General features: G+C 45.6%; 1 protein-coding gene across 3 annotated transcripts in view; it reads right to left on the bottom strand.

Annotated features, from left to right (window-relative positions):
* The window catches only part of MEGF10 (multiple EGF like domains 10), a 164830-nt gene that overhangs the window by 12298 nt on the left and 130082 nt on the right, over positions 1-22450 (bottom strand). For all 3 annotated transcript variants that reach the window (XM_077138304.1, XM_077138303.1, XM_077138305.1), the window contains exons 14-19: positions 12264-12410; positions 10962-11096; positions 10324-10452; positions 7318-7446; positions 5096-5224; positions 2816-2944 (exon numbers count right to left, since the gene is read on the bottom strand). In XM_077138304.1, the coding sequence (XP_076994419.1) occupies positions 2816-2944; positions 5096-5224; positions 7318-7446; positions 10324-10452; positions 10962-11096; positions 12264-12410 (798 nt within the window). The remainder of the gene's footprint in view (positions 1-2815; positions 2945-5095; positions 5225-7317; positions 7447-10323; positions 10453-10961; positions 11097-12263; positions 12411-22450) is intronic.

The following is a 22450-nucleotide window of genomic DNA, read 5'->3' as shown; positions in this document are numbered from 1 at the left end:
GAGACAGCGAGAAGGGAAGACAACCATCCCTCATCTTCAGAGGTTGTTGGCCTGTAGCCATGCCCACAGCAAGGCTGCTCAGAATCTCAGAAAGAGACGGGATTTCCTGGACCCAAAGCTTCAGTATTAGGGCTTGGGGGCTTCAGAAATACTTCAGATGAAACACTTTCATTGGGGAATTAATTTGGAGTAATGATTCATCTAACTTTCATTTTGATTTATTGATTACTCAATACTGAACTCATGAAGGGCTGAATCCTAAATGCCCAACTGTCTGACTTAACCTTATGCCTGTCCTTAACATTTGTAGCAGTAAATTTCTTTCCAAAAAAAGCATAACATCATTATATATCTTCTCCAAGAGCAAAATCCGCCTTAGGCTAATTTCAATGGGCTTTTGGCCTCAGAAGATACTGTTCTGTGCAAAGTTATTTTCCATGACAGAGAGAGATGTGTCCTGATAACACCTAACCACATCTCTCTAAAGTCTTCCTCGCCAGAGCCCAACATTCGCTTCACACAATTGCTTCTCATGGTCCATCCAGCGAGGATGTCCAGGGTGCGGGCTCAAGACCAAGGGCCCTGGCACTAGCAGGCCTGTAGCCTTGGACCCAGCCATTCTGAACCTCCTCTTAAACTCACAGGCTGCAGCCTCATCACATGGAAATCAGGAAACTGGGCTCCATGAAGCTGCTTGCAGGGCAACTGTTCTTATGATTTGATGATTCTAAATGTTAGAAGACCTTCTTATGAAACAGTTTGCCCTGAAAAACACACCACCAAGGCCAGTGGCGAGATGGCAATATGTTTGTAATCATGATGTGGCCAAGATATAGAGCATCCTATTGTTACGAGAGTCAAATGTAAATTGTGAGCACGTAAAACTTATTTTATGGAAAGATTAAGAGTTGTAAAAATGAGTACCTATATGAGAACGGGGAGAAATTCAACTTCCCCAAGTTGAATTCTTGATATTCTCACAAGCAGTGTGGACAACCAAAGCTACAGGATGAGCCCCCAGTCTTGGGGTTTGTTCATATGAAACTTAACCCCACAAAGGATAGGTCAAAAGTCTACTTAAAATCTAGGCCTAAGAGTCACACCCAAGAGAGCCTCTTTTGTTGCTCAGATGTGGCCTCTCTCTCCAGCCAACATGGCGAGCAGTCTCACCACCCTTCCCCTCTCTGTGTGGGACATGACTCCCAGGGGTGTGGACCTTCCTGGCAACGTGGGACAGAGATCCTGGAATGAGCTGAGACTCAGCATCAAGGGACAGAGAAAAACCCTAGAATGAGCTGAGAATTAACATCAAGGGATTGAGAGAACCTTCTCGACCAAAGGGGGAAGAGGGAAATGAAACAAAGTGTCAATGACTGAGAGATTCCAAACAGAGTCGAGAGGCTATCCTGGAGGTTATTCTTACGCATTAAGTAGATATCACCTTATTGTTCAAGATGTAGCAGAGAGGCTGGAGGGAACTGCTTGAAAATGTAGAGCTGTGTTCCAGTGTTTCTTGATGATGATTGAACAATGATATAGCTTTCACAATGTGACTGTGATTGTGAAAACCTTGTGTCTGATGCTCCTTTTATCTACCATATCAACAGATGAGTAGAACATATGGAATAAAAATAAATAATAGGGGGAACAAATGTTAAAATAAATTTAGTTTGAAATGCTAGTGATAAATGAAAGCGAGGGGTAAGGGGTATGGTAGGTATAATCTTTTTTTTTTTTCTGTTATCGTTTTATTTCTTTTTCTAAATTGATGCAAATGTTCTAAGAAATGATGAATATGCAACTATGTGATGATACTGAGAATTGCTGATTGTATATGTAGAATGGAATATGTTAATATTTTTGTTTATTATTTTCTTAAATTAATAAATAAAAAAATTAAAAAAAATGAGTACCTATATAATCTGCAGTGTAAGATGACTCCACCTAAATCACTGTAGGAATTTTCTAAGGCCTTTTACAGCCCCTCTGCTTATTACCTACCAAAGAACACTGCACGCAGTTGCAGCGGAGGCCGTCGGGAAGGTCTGCTCTAAACCCACAGATGCACCCTCTCAACGGCCCTGTGTGCCCTGGAATCAGAATTTCCCATGGGCCCAGACATGTATATAAGGGCAAACATTCCCGGACATTATGATACATACCCTAGTTAGAAACCACGGGTTCAAGTTATTTTTAAAAATTAAACACATGCCTACCATATGACCCAGCCATTCCGCTCCTAGGTTTTTACCCAAGAGAAAGGAAAGCATACGCTCATTCAAGACGTAAACACCAATGTCCACGGCAGTTTAGCTGTAAAAACCCCAAACTGGAAACAACCCCAAATGCCCATCAACAGTAAACACATTTGGGCATGTCCCTACTGTGTACACTTTAAATATGCATTGTTTTTTCTGCACATTACATTTTTTCTTGCCATTTTTAATGCAGTTTTACTGAGATATATTTGCATTGTTTTTTATATGCTAATTATAACTCAATAAGCCTAAAAAAAATGGTAGGTACAGTGGAAAACTCATAGAATATGGAATCAGACCTACTGCCAAGGCCCTGGCATATTCTACCTATTAACTGAGTGACCCTGGACAGATTACTCAACCTCTCCAAGCTTTGTTTTCTTTGTAGGACAGCAAGGGTTATGTCTATCTGGCAGCTAAGTAAATATGCAGCCATGCCTTAGAGAGTCGGGTGAGAATTACATCAGATAACGTAAGTAAGTAAAACTGCTGGGCACTGGCTGATGCACAGTGGCCACGGGTAGGAGGGAGAAGGGCTCAGCTACGGGTGCCATCACCTTGGTCGCATCGGGCCCCCTTCCAGCCTGGGCTGCAGTAGCAGGTTCCGGTGATGTGGTCGCAGGTGGAGTTGTTCAGGCAGTCACATATCTGGCGGCAGCCGTAGCCATAGGTCCCGGCAGGGCACTCTGGAGTAGGAAACGAAAGTCAGATGCGGCCCCACTTGGAGCATCGGGACAGGGCTGCCTCTGCGTATGCCTGCAGGCCTGGAGGCCCTTCCAGGGGCTCCCCGCGGAGGCAGCTGGCACACGCAGGGTGCCCCAGGGCTGGGCAGCTCTTCTGGAACCAGGGTGGATGCCCAGTGCAGGATGCACGTGGCTGGAGACCCAGGACCACGTGACTGCAGCTCGTGACCTCACCTCCCTGACAGCAGAGCAGACGCTGAAAGGGGCGGCGGAATCCTGATGGAACCAAGGAAGAGTCGCTGGGTGACTCCACTAGGCAAAGCTGCGGGATGGAAGTGGACTAGGCTGAAAGAAAAAGCTAGGCATGCGTCCTTAAGACGAGGCACATTTTACCGTAGGTTCAGGGAAGCTCCTAGAGGCACATCCTGCCACAAAGCAGCTGTAGCTCAGGGAGCTTCGCAGGGCACCTGCTGACAGAGACTGGCCAAGCATCGGGGAAGCAGGAAGGGAAAGGGCGGGGAAGGCGGTCAGAGGGTAGGATTTGTTAATTTCCTAGGAAGAAGCATCGTTTACCATAGAATGGATCACAATTTGGACTTGCAGGTGAAGGCTAAGGGACTAAAATAAAATACTGAGGTTCTCAGTTGGTTTGAGCATGAATTTCAAAGAGGCGCCTAAGCATTTAAAATCTAGAAATACTAACTTAAAAAAAAGCCAGCAGCAGGGGGCAGTGTGCCATTACTATCAGAGTTCTCTGTGAAAAACAGTGTTTCTGTTTACAGATGGGGAAATCTCCAAAAATAGGGACGTTTTAATTGATGTTAAGAGTAATCACGGAAGCATTTAAGAGGCTTTTATTTATGAGACCTGAACCAATCTAGCATTCAAGTGAAAGTCAGTTTAGAGCCTGTGCTGGTTTCTCTGCATACGTTTAGACACTCCTGCAGCATCTATATACACACAATGATGTACATGCAGCAATTAAGTGAGCCAGCAGTGCGAAATTAAAATGGGGTCCTCTCTGTCCTGGGCTGTCTCTTGGTTGTCATTTTTATGTATTTGCCAGACTTGAGGGTGAGAAAATCAGGCTAGTAGATTTAGTGCATAGACTGAAACCACCTGGCTATCCTGGGGTGCTGGGAGCCACTGGTGGGATGGCGGGGATCTTGGGGTGCTGGGAGCCGCTGCATGGGGGGCAGCGGGGACACGGGGTTCCGTCACCAAGACCTGCTGTGCCAACTAAGCTTCCAGGCCACACCCTGTGATCTCTGCTGCGTCCTGTCCAGAGCCTACTCTACAGTGAGCCAGAAATTTCCTGCACTTTTTCCTGCCTCGAAAGAACTGACTCTAGGAGACTGAGTTATTTATTCATCATATATCTGTCTCGGTGACTGAAAGAAAGTCACAGAAGAAAGAAACGATAAACAGATTTGAAATACTTGAAGTCCTTATAACCCTGAAAGCAGGTACACAGGTGGTGGGGTACATATGGAAAAACAGGGATGAGCTATTCCAAGAGTGCACATTCTCCCCAGGTGGCATTCTTATGACAAAACATTTTCAGACAATACACTGACATGAAAGTTGTTAATACTAAGACGAGACACTGTCAGTGGAAAGGGCATAAATGCACAGTACAGAGAAGGTTGTGGAAAGGGTGGCGATGTCTGCGTGGACTCGCCCCCTCGCTAACAGGCGAGGGCTGCCCTGAGCCCCAGGCACCCATGTCCTGCACTCCCCAGCCGGCCCCACCTAACTGTCTACTCTAACGTGAGACCACGCTCTGCTGCCGCAACCAAGAAAGCTTGGCTGTTTTACAGTTCTGAGCAGTCCCGTTCCAAAAATAAGAAGGAGAGGCCAGGCGAGCCAGAATGAACAGAATGGAAAAACTTGAATTCTGACTTCACGCCCACAGGCACACCTCCCCGTGCAGGGAGCAGACTAGCTCCTCAGAGAAAGGACTGCGAAGGAAAAGGCTGCCAGTAAGGGTCTCAGAGCAGCCAGGGCTCTGGGTGGGGAAGTCAACAACGCTGCTGAGTAACCCATCATGAACTAACTAGAAGCTCAGAGTCCTGCCTTAGCGCTTTCAGACATCTAGGGAAGTTCATTCCAGCCAATAAATGCCCCCTCGCGACGTCTTGTTCTCATACTCACTCTGCTCACAGTGCTTCCCCATGAAGCCTGTGCGGCACGTGCACTGCCCGGAGATATGGTCACAATCGGCTCCGTTTTGGCACTGGCATATCAGGGCACAGTCCTTCCCATAAAACCCCAGAGGGCATCCTGTACAGGAGACAGGACAAGAGTCAGGCAGCTGCTCAGGAGAGAAGACAGCGCACGTCTCCCACATGTTTCTGTTAAAGGTGAAGGACGCTGTGTCATTAGAGAGTCAAGGCCACAGTGCATTTCTCAGCTTGTCACAAAGGCTTCTTTGAAGTCTGAGGGCAGGACTAGCACAATGAGGTTGTATTTCATGAGTGGGGGGTGGGGGTGGGGACAGAATCATTCCATACATGGCACGTGAGCCACGATCGATGGTCCAGGAGGCCAGATTTCTAGCAAAGCCTCTCTACTACCTCATGGAGGCCTGGGGCATTTCCTTTCCTTCTCACTCAGCCACTAGAACCCTGCACTCAAACTCCACAGAATGAAGTGAGTACTTTCTACTGAAACTACCTGCACCCTTTCACCTCTGGTGAAGAGTGTCTCTGGCTTTGCTACCAGAGCTGCCCACTCTGTCCATGCTAAGTTTGATGATAACGTCCCCTTCAGCAAACACAGGTGGTGCAATGCATCACTTAAAGCCCTGCATGTCACAGGTGCCTTGGAAGGAGCCGCGTGTCTGCACGCTGCAGAACAGTCCCCAAGGCCAGGCGGCCAGACCATCAGGTGTCAGCTTGCCCGGGCCAGGAGCTGCCCTCAGGTGTGTTCTGGGGCTCTTGAACATAGCTTCAGTGCAAGCTGGGCTGATGGGTGTTTCAAGTATCACATGTGCTATCCGTTTTCCCTTTTTCTGATGAGATTTTAACGAGAACTAAACTTTCGAGGAGCAGAGGTGGAGCACAGACACTGGCACACAATCACGCCCCCCAGTGCCAGGCGTTCGTTCAGCCTCTCCTCTGTGCCGCGTCACTTCATGCACCCTCTCGTTCAATCCCTACAGCAGGTTGAAAGGCAGGGATGGGTGTTCTCACCCTACAGATGGGACAAACGCTGGGAGTGCTCTAAGTTGCACAGCCACAAATGGCGCGGCCAGGAGGCAAACGCAGGACGGCTGGCTCCAGATGCCTGATTCTTCCATCGCACTCTATCAGGCTGCTTGCCCTTAAAAAGGTCCTCTGTTGAAAGCAGGCCCTAAATCGTAGAATTATTAATAATAACGTATAAGTCTTTTACTCTAAGGAGCTCAAACACCTTGTATGATTGGGACAACCCTCCTCCTATCCAACTCTCCCTCTTTCAAATCACATTTAAGGGCTATACCCCCTTCTAGAAAATTCCATAAGACTTGACCAGTCTATTCTCTAATTAGTATTAAACAAAACTTGCCTAATTTATGACCTCTGCTCATTTTTGTGATTTGAAAATTATATATTCCTTTAATTCCATAATACATGCTTTCCTATCTCAGCTCCTTTACTCAGTTGACGGCAAGAGAAAGACTCTCAACTATGGAGGACGTCTGTACTTTATATCCCATAATGCTAACAACGTCATGGAAGAAAACATGTTTTATAAATAAACTTCCGTGGTTATAGCACTGTAGAAGGTAAAGTGAAAAAAAGACGGAGCAACGATTCTCAAGTTCTGGTCTCTGGATCAGTAGGATCAGGGGCAAATGGAAAGCTGTTAGAAAGGCAAATTCTCAGATTCCATCCCAGACCTACTGACTCAGAAACTCGGGGCTGGGGCCAGCAATCTGCGTTTACACAGCCCTCCAGTTGATTCTGAAGCACCACTAAAATCTGAGAGCCACTGAACTTGATCTTCTCCAAGAGCACATGTGAAGCGGGGCTTGCCGTCTTCACTCCCTTTCCAATCGCTATTACTTATCCTAACCATCGTGCTGTTAGAACAAATGATAGGGCATTTGATCCTCATAAACAGGGTCAGTTAAAGGAGAGAGAGGAAAGGAACTGCACGCCCAACACCACAGCACTGCCTCTTCTCGGTGTCCCGGTGTGATGCGGAGACAGAGCACTGGAATGTGGCAGCTCTTAACCACTCAGCGAACTTTAGTCATTGCATAGACCAAACATCCCAATGCCAACAGCCAGTGCTGAGGGCAGCTCAGATGGTGCATGCCAGCCAAGATGAGGCTGGGCCTTCTGTGGCTGTGGCACCCCTTGGGGAGCCATGGAAGGCTTGCTGCTTACTCTGAGTGCAGTAGAGCCCCGTCCAGCCAGGAGTGCACTTGCATTCCCCGTCGTAGGCACTGCAGAAGGCTCCGTTGTGGCAGTTGCATGTGTGGATGCAGTTCGGGCCCCAGTGGGCGGGTGGACACGCTGAAACCACAACAGGAACAGAGGGACTGGTTAGATTTCTCAGGCCAGTACCAGGATCCCTACGCATCTTTGCAGCTGAGATATGAATGGTGTGCAACAGGAGGAAGAAAGCACACTGCGGTGTCTGCATAAAACCCAGATGCCCATGTCCACTGCACACCCACCAGGCACTTAAATGTAGGGGTATGCATTTAAGAACTGCAAAGTGAGGCAGGCCCAGCAAAGTTACAGCAAGTTTACAGATTCAGTTATTTAACATGCAAATTCAATGCCTGCTATGTACCCAACACTGCTCTAGGCACAGGGGAGACAGGAGGAGGCAAGACAAAGTGTGTGCCACCCTTAGGAGGCTTATATTGTTCATAGGGGTAGACAACCAAGGAAATAACAACAACAACAAACAAAGCCACAAACCAAAAATGCAATAATGCTAAGCACCAGGAAGAAAAGTAAAACAGGATAGGGGGAGAAAGAATGATGAGAGCCACTCTTTTAGGGAAGACATCTCTCAGGAGGGGACAACTGAGCAGAGATTAGAAAGGGAAAAGGATTTGACTGGAGAGAGGCTAAGGGATCCATGGACATATGTCCAAGTCTGTGTGCTCTAAATCCTGTACTTTTCACTCTATTCCAGTTGTCACCACAGACTAATTTTAAATGTAAAGTTTCCAGTTGTATGTTAGAATTGTTTTTTTCCTAAAAACTCTTAATTGGCAGAAAGAAGAAATAGTAAAAGCAAATCATTAGTGGTTCCTGCCAATTGAAGAACAGTCAGAAACCCAGATAAAATGTCTATGAAATAATAATGTAAGGTTATGGGGTAAAAAGATTTAATTTACAAAAATTTTTTTTTATTCATACCAATGCTCAAGAACTCTAAAAGGGGGCCACCCCTAACTTCTATGTGGTTGCCCCGTAGAGAATATGGCCCAATAAAGACAATAAATAAATCTGAAATAATTAAAAACACGAAAAATATTCTCCTATAATTTTCCACATTTTTTTTTGCTCCAGAACTGAGATTTAAGGTCTGAAATGAACCTTAGAATTAATTTTGTAAGTCCAGCAAATAAGTACATCATTTTACCTATGAGGAAACTGAGGTCCAAAAAAGTTCACCAAGACTTGTGCAAGGTCACACTTGTGCAAGGTCATCCACACTTGTTATTTGGTAGGGATATGCAGCTGCTTTCTTTTAAGGCCAGGGCAAGACTTGGAGGGTGAAAATTATTGAAGTGTCCAGCCCATCTGATGCTGCAAGGAGCACCCCCCCGAAACAATCTTTTGCTTAGATGATACTTAATAAACCTTTGCAAAACTTTTTATTTCCCAGTATATTTTTCTAAGGTTCGCCACTTTCACTGGGTTTCACCCACTATAATGGTCATCGTCAGAGAATGGGGGTGAGGACCACTCACCTTGCCTATTCCCAAAAGGTAAATCTAAAGACAGGGCTTAAAAAATCATTTGCCCAGGACATCTTCCACTTCAACTTTTTGAAGACTCTGTTTTCACTATGGAGGACTTTTCTCTCTTTAGACAGGCTGGCAATCAGCCAAGGAGAAATATTAAGATGGATCCACAAAGTCCATAAAGAAATTGGTGGAATCAATGGACCTCAAAAGAAGCAAAGACTTTTGCAAATAAATCAGCTTCCGCTAGGTTGACTTCCTCCAACTGTCCATTTTTGTCCCTTTTTCCTCCAAATGAGGAAGTGACCAACTTCCAAAATAAAGGGTGCTTTTTAAAGGAGCAAAGTATATCAATCACTTTATGACAATAATATTTCATCTTTTTCTTTCTCCCGAGAAAGCATCTATTCCTCAAACTGTCCATATGTCAGCCTGAATCAGTCAGAGCCTTTGCAGCACATGGAGATTTAAACAGACTGGACAATTTCTGAAGTGATGCCCCCAAGCAGAATAAAACACACACTTAGGAGTTGTGTCTAATACTTCCTCCCCCAAAGAGGAACATTTCCAAGATCTATCAATTTTTTAAAAGGCTCTGCTCTTTTATTACTCAGAAATAGGGCACAGTCTGAACTACTCAAAATAAAATGGCATTCAGTTACAAAACTTTAGGTAAAATACATTTCACATTGATTAATACTGGCATGTTGGCTGTAACTATGAAGTCTGAATCAAATGACCAGTAAAACACAGTGCAAAGTCAGCACCCAGTCATTCTGTGACTTCTCTTATGTCAGAGTTTCTCTTGGCAGGAACTGAGTATGTGCCATGAAATGTACAATGAATGAAATCAGATTATCACGGTACAAATACTATTCCTTGGTCAGGAGTTCAACACTTTAAGAAATTGCACTGATCCTTTCACACCATTAACCAACGGTGGGCAGTGCCAATCCCTCGTGACGTGGGTATCATAAAAGTCAGGTGTACAGTCCCTGACGGGGACCCACAGCTGCCCTCGGAAGTAAGGCCACGTGTGACCTGCAGTCAGGTGGACAGAAAAGTCTGTTCTGTACCTCAGCAGGTTTCTAGAGACACATCATTCAAACTCCACTTTGTCATCTCACTCCTAACTCTCCGGATCAATGCAAAATAAAGAAGCAGATTTTTAAATAGGCCAATTTATATTTATATTTCCATTCAAGTGCATAGTGAAAATGCTCCATATTTAGGTTATTCCCAAGAACTAAATTATTTTTTGGATTTAAATGCAGGATTATTGCATAGAGCCCTTAATAAAAAGAAAAAAAAAACTATTAAAGAAGTAGAACTCTGTGAGTTATAACTAGTCACCTATTCCTTGTTGCTTACATAAGCACTCACGCTTCAATCCTAAAGAATCTGAAAACAAACTGAAACTGGTTACCCAGTGGTGGTGAGACATCTGAAATCACACAGAACGTACGTTGCGAGCAGTCGCTGCCGATCCAGCCCGGGTAGCACTGACAGGACCTGTCGATGGGGTTGCATGTGCCGTTGTTGGTGCAGGTGCAAATTCCTGCACAGTTTTTCCCAAACCTGCCACTGGGACACACTGTGAAGAAGCGATCGGTCAGTAACGCGCAATCACAGCCCCGCTCCCAGAGTCCCGGCCTGTCACAATCGGAAGGGGCGTCACAGGTCGCCAACCCAGCTGTTCGTTTAGAACTTGCCTCTGCTGGGCGGCAGCCTCCTCTGGACTGCCCTCATTTTCACATGCACGAAGCCAAATACCTTCACTAAGGTGTCGCGAAGCACAAGGCATCGCTACATTTCTAGAAATCTGGTTTTGTGGCTTCTCAGACACTCAAAATCCTTCCTCAAATTGATTTTTTATGAGAGGGGGCTTCCAATTAAAGCCGAGGAGTGGCACAGCTCAGAGAACAGAGAGGTTCTGCTGGAGTGTAAGCCAGCACTCCCCAGACTCTTATTTTCAGAAGCTGCAACACCCATACCCAAAGGCCCCTGCATCTCACAGCTGGAGACATCCTTTGGAAAACCCGAGGACAGGCTCCGTGGGGCGTGCCCGCCGCCAGCTCTCTCCAGGCTGCAGGAGCACCTCACCTTCGCTGCAGAGGGCCCCTGTGAAGCCAGGAAGGCAGTCACACAAGCCTGTGATGTGATGGCAGGGCCCGCTGCTGTGCACACATTGTGGACACGTCTGGCTGCAGCGATGCCCATAGAAACCGGGTGAGCAAACTGGAGACAGAAGGAAAAGCACCGTGAGCTGTGCTGAGATGCATTTCTTTGATATTCCACATCAGGAGCACAATATTTTGGTAATCCGCCATAGTTGCTACATGCAACCGGGGCAAAACAACATTAAGAAAAAAATTGATACTGAAAAGTCTGCAAGTATGAACAGCAAGCACAAAAGGGACAAGGGCACTCTCTAATCATGAAAGGAAGCCACTAAACAGATTCTGCAAGGGCAGGCAAGTGCTGTAGTCCTCTTTATTTTCCCATTTGTGGACCCAATTAGCTTGAGGCTTGGCATAGAGCTGGGTACAAAACATTTTTGTTGAACGAATAAATGAATGAATGAAATAAAATTCTGGACACTAACATTCTCAAATAAATACTTTCAAGTCATTTGCTGATTTTTTATGGTTTAAAAGTCATTGCTGGCAATAAATAGAACTACTGTTAGAATCGGGATTTTTTATTCAACAAAATGGTCTGACTGAATGACTGATTAAGCTTACATTTAATAAAAGACTTTGTAAAGTCTTATAGATCATTTCACAACCTCAAAATTCTCTTGAACAGGGTCAACAGCCTCCACTTTTTTTTTTTTTTTGTAACATGGGCAGGCAGCGGGACTCGAACCCAGGGCTCTGGCATGGCAGGCAAGAACTCTGCCACCAAGCCACCGTGGCCCACCCTAGCCCCCACTTTTAATTCTGCAATTCTATCTTCCCCCTAGCATGGACTTTAAGACTAGAGGAAGGGTATATGGTTCACTGCGAGGCTTGGCTGATGTTGATTTCTTGTAATTGAGGTAAGGCCAATGCCAAATTTCTGAATAAAACAGTTACAGGTCAATGGATTTCTGGAACACCATTTGCAAGCCTTAAGGAAAAATCAAGAAACATATCCTGGTGATACTGCCAATGAGGCAAGGAAGTCATTACTGAGAGGAAATCATTAAAGCCCCATCTGTTAGGTTAGTCACGAAGGGTGAGGACGAAGGCCCTGGGAGAGTGCTATCCAGGCCAGGTCTGCAAAGCCAGGGTGACCTGTTACCCCTTCTCTGCCCTTAACTACAGCAGAACATCACGACAAACCAAGGGGAGGGATGGAGGTAGTCACTCTGTACACAGAAGGGACAGGAAGACAGAAATCACCGCCCGACGAGACACTTACTTCTCTGACAGGTGGTGCCTCTGAATCCGGGTGCACACTCGCAGATGCCATCGTCGGGGGAGCAGGAGGCCCCGTTTTTGCAGTAGCAGGGCAGGGAGCAGTTGGGGCCCCAGCGACCATCTGCACACACGCTGTCACAGTGGACACCTGGAAGCGTGTACACGAGGCGAGCCCAGGTGAGAGAGGGCAGGGGCACTGTCCTTTAACCCAGAACCGACCACCATGCTCACAGCATCAAAGCTGGGTTAACACGGGCAGCACTGAGCAGAGGGAGTAAAGGTTTAAAGTCCAGTTATCACCTTACACACACCATCACACAGTGTCACCACAGCCTGACAGCCCAGGACTGTGTTCTACAGAGTCAAGAAAGGGATGGCATGAAATACCTTTGTTTTACTGAGTTTTCTTTTTAGAAGAAGGGAGCAGAGGGAAAGCTCAAGGGCTCTGACTACTGAAGGCAGAATTTATCGAAACTACAGTATCATTTAGCCTTCACTGACTTCCTCCTTTTCTCTTTTCTTTGTTTTCATGTAGAAATGGACAGAGTGAAAAAGACAAGACAAATCAAAAGGTGATTCAATTGCTTTACATAAGGAAAAGCCCTCCCTGGAGAAAACAAATACACATAAACTTAAAATATTTTGGTGATGTATTCATTGGGCAGGACAAACAGGTCCATGTGCCACCAAATTCTGTTTAAAAGCTCAATCTGATGCTGGACAGACACAGGCAGAATAGCTCAACCTAAGTTATTTATAGCTATTGTCTAAGCTGGTGATTATTATGAAACTGTATGGAAGTGTTAACTCTCATTGTGAAATCAGTCATGAGTGAATAAATAGATGCATAAAGAAATCAGAAAGAAAAACTGAGGTTGCAAAAATAAAAATAAAGCCAGGTTTTGCTGGAGGCAAATGAAGTCTTTTTTCAAGTTCATATCTGAAATACAATGGGAGCCTCTCTCTTGTAAGAAAGAATTTTTCACAGTGCAAAGCTTTTCACTGTAAGGCAGTAGGAATGAGTTTAATTAGTGGTGAGCTGGTGACTGCAGGCCTCGGCCAAATGCATACCCGCTAAGAACAAGCACGCACACCCTCAGAGATTCCAGAATCCCGACACCTAGCACCAGCATTGCATTATGGTTTTCGTTGCTAAATCGATTAGGATAACTGTCGCCATGGCCTGAACCTTAAAGAAATGTCCCCCGACATAGCATGGACATTGCTAATTGGTACGCAGCTATTTCTGCTGAACCATGTGTCACCCTCCACTCTCGACAGATACCATCTTTCTCCTCCCGAAAGTCTTGCACATTGCAAAGCCTGCTAAGCATCCACGAAGCGCACGACCCCATTGTGTCCAGCTTGCACCGACAATGGACTTTTATGTCCGCTTGGAACCCGGGCTGAGAAAGGAGATCAAGCCTGTTCATAAAGTTGGTTGAGGTTTAAATGCTCCCCGTAGGTTAAATTGTGGAATTTGAGCCTCGTATGTTATTTTGTTCTTGAATTCACAAATGCACCCAGGCACACACCCACACACCAGAGATGATCCCTTTTGAAAATCTGAAATGGAGTTGCAAACTCTACACTCCCCAAATGTGGTACACCAGCCAGAGTCTTAGCTGGTGTTTCATACACCCTCCTACCAGGCAGAAACATTACACGCATTGGGCAGAAATCACTTCAAAAGAGGGTGGCAAGCCCAGACCTTGTTTTGTGAATTTGAAGAAAGTACTATCAAGGTTAACCTGCTATGGTCAAGTTCAGGTCCTGAGCTCCAGGTCCCGAGCAGGACTCGTTTACCTGCATCAGAGGATTTGGGCCATGCATGTGGTCTGCAATCACCCAGACAGACCCCTGGCAGGGCTTTGGGGAGGTGGAAGCTGAGCTATCCTGTTAGTCTGGTTAATCTCATCATCATCTTGAAGGCTATTTCTGATTTTGGACATGTTTTCTGTGGGGTGAGGGACTGGGGTGGAGAGCTTTAGGCATTTATGATGATTTCGTTTATCAGCTACTTGCCAAATCTCAATTTTATTCTATACTTAATGAGTGTGGTTAAAATGGACTAGCGCATACTTGGGGTCAAATGAATATGTTGCTTTTTTTACATTACAGGTTGTCATGATTCATGTTATGACAGTCAAAGCATGTTAAGGAAAATGACTCCAGGCCAGATTAGCAAATCTGAATAAAGTGATTTTTAAAAAATTTCATATCTAATTCTTCTTCTCTTAACAGGTTTGCCCAGCTGGTTAGCATAATCATCAGTTATAATCAACTTTATGGAGGTGATTTTGACATAAGTAACAAGGCCCATGACATAGAAAGAAGATAAATTGTACAGATAAGCTTGTTTCACATGATTTACCCATCATTTCATTTCCAGAGAATTGTGGGGAATTCTACAGGTCATCCATCAAGCTCTCTGTCTCCAATTACATAATTGTTTTTCAAATGAATGAAGCGTCCCTTTAAATAATATGTATCTCAGGATTGCAAAGTCTTTCCTTTGAATGCAAGTTATAGATATTCTACTACCAAGCTCCCACTCCTAAAAATCCAATCTCTTTCCTTTTTCTCTATCACTGGTAAACATGAGTCATCATTTTGCAGATATTAATGACTAATTTATTGAAGACAAATATAACATGTCTCAGACAGGGGTAACTTCAGGTGAAATGAAAGTGTAAAGCTGCCTTCCTTCCTCTTTTATATCCTTTTCTGATATGGCTATCCCACCCCTTTCAGATGCTCCACGCTCTCTTTCCTTTCGTCTTACAACCAGGAAAGAACAAGATAAATTTCTTCTTGTTGAAGTGTGACCTTCCCTAGAGAATATTAATATTTTCATAGAGCACACATCTTAAGAGCCTAAGAAATAAGTCTCTCATTGAGGGATTTCAGGCAGTGAGGCTCAAGGAGCAGGAACTGGCTAAGGGCTTCTCTAAGTCACAGTGGGTTTGTATGCTGCCATGATTTTATGTAAAAGGCAGGCCTTGCAGTGGAACTTTCTCCGCGATAAAGAGCTCTAAGTCTGCTTTAAACTTTTTTTTTACCCTTTGTGTGTGTGTGTGTGTGTGTGTGTGTGCGCGCGCGCGCACGCACGTGTGCTTAATTCCTCCGCAGTTCTCACTGATCTCCTCCCATTCTTTGCTCACTCTGTCACAGTCATCCAGGACATCTCTCTGTCTCCATGTTTGTCAAAGGGAGAAAAGAGACTTTGACTCAATTCCCTGAGAGTTAACTCCGAGAGGGGAGCGGCGCCCGAGCTGGCACCCTGAACTCTGGGCATGGTGGTCAGGGAAGGAGTGGTTTGAGAAGTGGGTGGAGGAGTCCAGAGCCGGGCAACAGCGAGTGCAGGGCTCGGCTGAGGACGTCTGTCTGCACCTGTTCGTGTCCCCCAGGACCCGCAGGGACGGGTGCCGATGGGACGGGGTCGGGTGGGGGGAGAGCCTGGGCTTCTGGGCAGCGGGGGGGCCTTGGGAAGAGCCCGTCACCCATGGGTGGTGCGCTCCGCCCATGTCAGCAGGCACCCCAGAGCAAGCATACGGCAGCAGGCACCCCAGAGCAGTCTCCTTCTTGCTTCCTTGAAGACGTGCCGTGCGCTCAGACCAGCAAGTGTGACGTATTTCTATCTTGTGTCCTACAGTGGTGACTCTGGGCCCCAGCTCAGGGGACGGAAGTGTCTGCCATGTTTGTCGCTCCGAAGATTTGCTTTCATGAGCTCACTCTGTGTTTTGTTTTGTTTTTTTTTCCCATGCTAGCCCACATCAGAGTAATAGGAGGACTACGAGACTTCTTGAGGAAATTCATGTGAAGTGCCTCCCAGAGAAGAGATAAAACTTTTAATGCAAGTCCCCTCAGGGAATAACTTGCTAAAATATTTGGAGGAAGGGGCAAAATGGGCAGGGGGTATCTTTAAATCTGCAGCAATTCCTAGTTCAATGGAAGCGGTTCCCCCTGATAAATGCCCCAATGCTGATAAGGAGGTCTGTGGAGGCCTGTTTTTGCCAGGACTGAAGACAAAGAGCTCTTTGAAAGCCTTCACCAGTTGCTAGGCAATGGCTGAATGATTGTGATAAACTTCAGCTAAGCAGCTCTAAAGAAATGTTCGTGCATTAATGCCTGCTGCATCACGCCAGCAGCCTCGATGTGAAGTCAGCATTCACTGGGTATTTGCAATCGCATGAATGCAGCAAATAAATCATCCGGGTGTCATTATTTCCCCTCCTAGAGAGATAACCCAAACTCCTTGCCCTGCTTAACTGTGATATTCCTTTATACCAGTATTGCAATATTTGAGGAGTTAATGAATGGAAGAAATGATTTCGATTCAGTGTCTTGTTCCTGGGCAACAAGTTATTAAACACGTATGAGAAGAAGGAGAGGAGTTTGTTCTTAATAATTGGGCTTGGTGATTAAAGGAGAGAGGAACTACACGGCTTGGTTGTTACACTTTTTCTGCTTTTCAACTCCTTAACCAACAAACTGGCATCACATGGAACATACAGAAGTTATTGCCTGGGCATGTGCCCCTGCGGACAGAAGGTGAGCAGCTGCAGGTCCGAGGGCTGGCACCCCTTTATCTTTGTGCTCATAGCACCCAGGCACCAAGTACACAGGACACAGAGACACTCACAATTGGTTGTTCAATCAAATCTTTCTATCTGGATACTCTGAATCTTAAAGATCCTTGAACGATGCATCTGGTTTCTTTAGGCAGCCAAGCAGACAAAAATCTCGATAAGTCCTGTGAATCGGAGATGTTTGCATTTGCAGCTGCCAGACAAAAATACCAGAGTCGGTACGTCCTGCCACCGTCCAGTCCGGATGAAAGCAGATGACAGACCACTCAGCAGACTGGGAGCTCAGGACATCTGGCTTTTTTTTGCAGCTTTTCTTTTTGGAAAATGAGTCCCTCTCTCCATCCTCCCTTCAGGGGCTGCTTTTCTCTGGCTCCCTCTTCTAAAGACCACACAGATAGACAGACAGACAGCCTTCACCCCTCAACACGCAAAAGGGTCAGAGAGTGAGTCATCTTCCTTTCTGCCTGACTGGGTAAGCGGTCATTCATGACACAAAAATTTGCACAAAAGCAGTACCTCTGACTTGGATTTGTACTCATCTGTCGCCGGACAAAGGAAGGCAGATCCTTACTGTAACGAATCAGCCACCAGGCAGCTACGCGAGAGATGGCTCTGGGGCAGCAGCAGCCTGAACCGGCAGCCCGCGGAGCTGGTCAAGCTTGGTCTGTCTGGGATCATGTGGGGAGGGGGAGATCCCTCTGGAGAGGAAGGGGCCACTGCAGGCCTAGTTCTGCTGGTCGGAAAAGTGCAGGCGCCTGACTCTTCCCATAAACAGGCCTCTTTCCCAAGTTTGCAGCAACCTTTTGCTCAATGGAAGGACAGCTTTCTGGCTAGGCTCAGATGAGTACCCCACCTCTCCTCTCGCTGTTCTTCCCCTCCCCTTTTCCACCTTCATGCCATCCCCGCTAGTCCCATTCACTACTCCTGGAGGTTTATCTGGTGTCCTCACCTATTTCCATGAACTTGGCATTTAACTAGTTTTGATTCTGGTACGATGCATCCTTAAGCCTCTTCTACTCTTTGGCCACTGCTTATGAGGCTTCTGTCAAAGAAACACTCCACGAGACCCACCCTCTTGGTAATGTAACGAGGCAAAGCAGAGCCCAGCCTGCAGGCTGCCACCACACGGGCCACCAGGACAGCGTTTAGGTCACAGACGGGCCCGCCAAGTAAGGTTGTCCAGGCTGCGCACTGCACACGAGCCTCGTCCAAGGGCTAAGTCGGGGCAGAAGTCCAGCCCCCAGCCCACCTGCCAAGAAGGGCACCGAGGTAGCTCCACATTCCAGATTTGTACGAAAGGCGCTGTCTGGGCTGGCGGTGGCCCCAATCTTCTCGCCGGCCTCCTATACCCTCATTCAAGTAGGTGTGGTGGGGCCTGGGCATAGGCCAGTGGGCAGAGCTCGCAGGCGGCTGTGCTGTCAGCCAAGGCTGGGGACCGGCCTCGCAGGACAGCTGTGCTGAATTCCTGATCACCGCAATGCTCAGCGAGTACCTGTTCTGGCTGGCTGAGGTCAGAGCAGAAGGAAGGCACTGGAGCATGTTTCTACCTTGCTGGAATTTACTTTATAAAGTTTATCACCCCACTGCTCTGGAAACATACGTATCTACATAATGAATTACATTTCATTGACATCTAGAATTTCAGAAGAATGATTTTGAAAACAGTCCCATTTTATAGCTGTTGGTGAGTGTGTGTATCAGTGTGTGTGTGCGTAGCAGAGATGTAAAAGAAGGTGCTCAGGACACAACCTATACTCTATAATCCTGGTTGTTTTTTCAGTTTTTCTAATTTTTACTGCACTGCTTCTTTTTGACCAGATAGTCTGTTGGCTAAAAATTTCAATCAATTCAGGTTTTTAGATAACCATATATAATAAAAACGCGTATTTTTTCTTTGAAAAATAGTACCTTTCTTTTGAAAATCGTATCTAGAAATGTCAGATCCACCTTTTGTTTTGGTTCACCTTTATGGCAGTGCATTTAGGTTGAGGCAGAAGGGGACTCTGATTATAGTAGAAATAACAGACAGAGCCTTAACACCTTTGCAAGAGAAGCACAGTCAGCCATTAGGCAGCAGGGAGTGTTCTGGGGAGCTGTCGCGGCACCCCGTGGGGAGAAGGCAAGCCGACTCCTCAGGCTCACACAGTGTCTATGAGACAGGGTGACCCTCTCTCGGGCCCTTCCTCTTCTCTGGCTGCAAATCTGGAGTCCTGACCAGCCCCCCTGCACGTGCTCCAGGCCAGCACTGCTGGCGCCTTTTGCATCTTGTGGATTGGATCAGGGCCAACACTCAGGGCCCTGGGGCAGATTTCACTGATTTCTTCCCCAAAGCCTCTCTGTCACCACACATAGGGCTGCCCTGTCTGGTGATTCTTAACATTTCCCCTGGCCCAATCTCTGTGACAAGAAGGAGAGGAAGCGGAAATGCTGGTTTCCCCAGGCGTGTGTTAATTATGTGGCCCATAACCTGGTGTCTGAGTGACAGGCAAAGCTTTCTCTGTATTGAAAGGTCCTTACAAGGTACGTACTCAAAACATGTTTGCTGTGAAAAGTATGTGTGTCTCCAGTGCTGACAATGAAATGGTGATCTGTGTAAATAATACACAGATCTGTTCGGGTTTCCTTTTAGAAAAATAAACCAATCACGGCCCAATTGTAGGGTGCTTTTTGGGACATGGGCAGTTCTTTTCCTCTACATATGTTTGCTCAAACCAAGTGCGCTTTGAGAACCTGGGGGATGACCTCTAAAAACCATCTTACAGTGGTCTTAGATGCCTATGAGCTCTTACAGAATGACAGCCCATACCGAAGACCCTAAGAAATAAGACGATGGGACAAGACAGCTGACTCAGGGGCAGGAGACCGTAAGCAAGGAGTGCCCAGAGCAGCAGGAGGTAGCAGAGCTTCATTCCCCTTTGGAGAAGCTGGGCAGTCACAGATGGACAGTCAGATTACAAGATTACGTTGTATGACAAAACCACTGCATTCCCACAGGAGCCTGACAGGTCCAAGGCCATATGGGATAATTTGTCTTACCCCATGACCCAGACAGTGGAATGCAACTAACACATTTTCCAGCTGGCTTCAGGCCGAAGCATATCTCCTGCTTTATGTATGTATGCCAGAGTGTCTTACACAGGCTGGCTCTAAATCACTGAAGCAGGTGACTCAGGCAGTGAGCGGTGCCTCCGGGAACACCTCACATTCTCTCCATATTCATCCGACAAAAGAACGCTTAGTGGAGTTTGGGCCAAAACAGATGATCTGGACGCTGTTAGGAAAGTTCTGAATTTGCTAGGGGTAAAAATCCTACTTCTCCTGGCTGTGGGCTTTCAGAAATTAGTTCTGGTTCCCCATTGGAGAAGTTCACAAATGCTAGTGAAGGCAAAAAATCTTGTCTACTCCCTGGTACGATGTGACTTCAATATTTAGTAACTGGGCAGAGCAGAAATGTGAGAAGGTGGGATTTCATGTTGTAGTGTCAGAGTTGTCTCAGCTTTCACAAGTCAACGAGGAGCTACAGGGCATGGAGCCTCAGGTATGAGGGCAGCTTCTACGGAAGGAAAATGAAGTCTACTACAGCAGCCTTCGCCTCTTTCCTAAGGTGGTTCTTAAGCTGGAGAAATCAAGCATGCGACAGTTCATCGCCATTGACTCAGTCAGAAACTAAAGAAAGCTCTCAACAAAATTCAACAGCACTCAAGGGGTTGCTGATAACATTCCATGTTCATTGATCAGAAGACTTAATATTGCTAGGGTGGCAATAGTTCTCAAATTGATATCTGGATTCAACACAAATCCCATCGAAATTCGAGCCTGCTTCTTTGCACAAATTGATATGCTGACTTCAAGTTCATATGGAAATTCAAGGGACTCAGAGTAGCCAAAATAATCTTGAAACAGAACAAATTTGGAGGTCTTGCATTTCCTGATCCCCAAATTTCCTACAAAGCTGTAGTAATCAGGACATTATAATGCTGGGAAAACGGTGGGCATACAGATCAATGGAATAGAAGTGAGAGTTCAGAAATAAACCCTCTCACATTTAAAGTTAATTTTCAACAAGGGTGTGAAGACAAGTCAAAGGTAAAGACTAATACTTTTTAAAAATATATAATGCTGGAACAATTATATAGTCATAGGCAAAAGAATAAATTTGGATCCCTACCTCACATCACATACAAAGATTAACTTAAAATGTATCAAAGTTTATAAAAAATTAACTCTTACTAAGCGTAAGGGCTAACATTATAAAACTCTGTTCGTATTTCTTCTAAACTCTGTTTAGAAGAAAACAAAGACATAGTTATGACCTCAGATTAAGCAATGTTTTTTTGTTTTTTTTTGCTTTGATTTTAGATATGATACCATATCTAAGCACAAGCAACAAAGGAAATAAATAGGTATATCAGACCTCATCAAAACTAGAAACTTTTCTGCTGTAGAGGACATCATCAAGAAACTGAACAAACAATCCACAGAATGGGGGAAAATATTTGCAAGACACTTATCTGATAAGGGATTTGTATCTAGAACATAAGGAACTGTTATAACACAATAAAAGGATGATTCCACTAATAACTGAGCAAAGGCTCTAAACAGACATTTCTTCAAAGAAGATGTAAAAATGACTATCAGCACATAAAAGGACCCTTATCATCAGCCAAAAGGTAGGTGCAAATCAAAACCACAATGAGATACTACTTCACACCCGCTAGGATAAATGTAATTAAAAAAGACAGACAATAATAAGTGTTGGTGAGAATATGGAAAAACTGGAACCCTCTTACACTGGGGGTGGGAATGCAAAATGCTGCAGACATTTTGGGCAACAATTTAGCAGTTCTTCAAAAGGTGAGACACAGTTACCATAAGACCCAGCAACTACCTCTAACTGTACACCAACATGTTTATAACCACTCAAAAGCGTGTACCTGAAGGTTTAAAGCAGCATCATTCATAAGAGCCCCAGAGTAGAAACAGTGCAAACGTCCACATGCTGATGAATGGAGATTGTATGTGATACAGACAAATGGCTACAGAATCCAAAAATCAGAAGACTATTTGACAATCAAAAAGAAAGAAGCACATGCTGCCATATAGATGAACCTTGAAAACATTATTCTAAGTGAAGGAAGCCAATTACAAAAGACCACACATTGTAGGAATCCACACAAAACCAGAACAGGCAAATCTATGGAGCCTGAGAGTAGGGTGAGGGGTGAGTTGAGGGTAAATAGGGAGCGACTGCTAATGCGCACAGGGTTTCTTTGTGGGGTGAAGAAAATGCTCCAAAACGGATTTTAGTGATGATGGCACACTCAGCGTATATACTAAATCCCACCGAATTGTACAGTTTAAATAGGTGACTTGTCTACTGTGTGATTATATCTCAGTAAAGCAGTCATTTTAAAGAAGAGGTACCTGGTCATCAGCACTGATGTCCGTGGCCCTCTCAGATCGTTCCCAGTGGGTTTGGGCCATGCTGGAAATAAAACCTCAGCGAACATCCCCCCAACTCCCACCACCACCGCCCCACTTCCCGGAGTGTGTCTGCTCTGGAGGAGGGTAGGAGAGCTGCCTCCGGAATGGAGCG

Source organism: Tamandua tetradactyla, chromosome 20 (assembly GCF_023851605.1).
Source record: "Tamandua tetradactyla isolate mTamTet1 chromosome 20, mTamTet1.pri, whole genome shotgun sequence".
NCBI classification, from domain to species: domain Eukaryota; kingdom Metazoa; phylum Chordata; class Mammalia; order Pilosa; family Myrmecophagidae; genus Tamandua; species Tamandua tetradactyla.
Note: the sequence above shows the minus strand (reverse complement) of the source record. Positions and strands in the feature narration are given on the sequence as shown.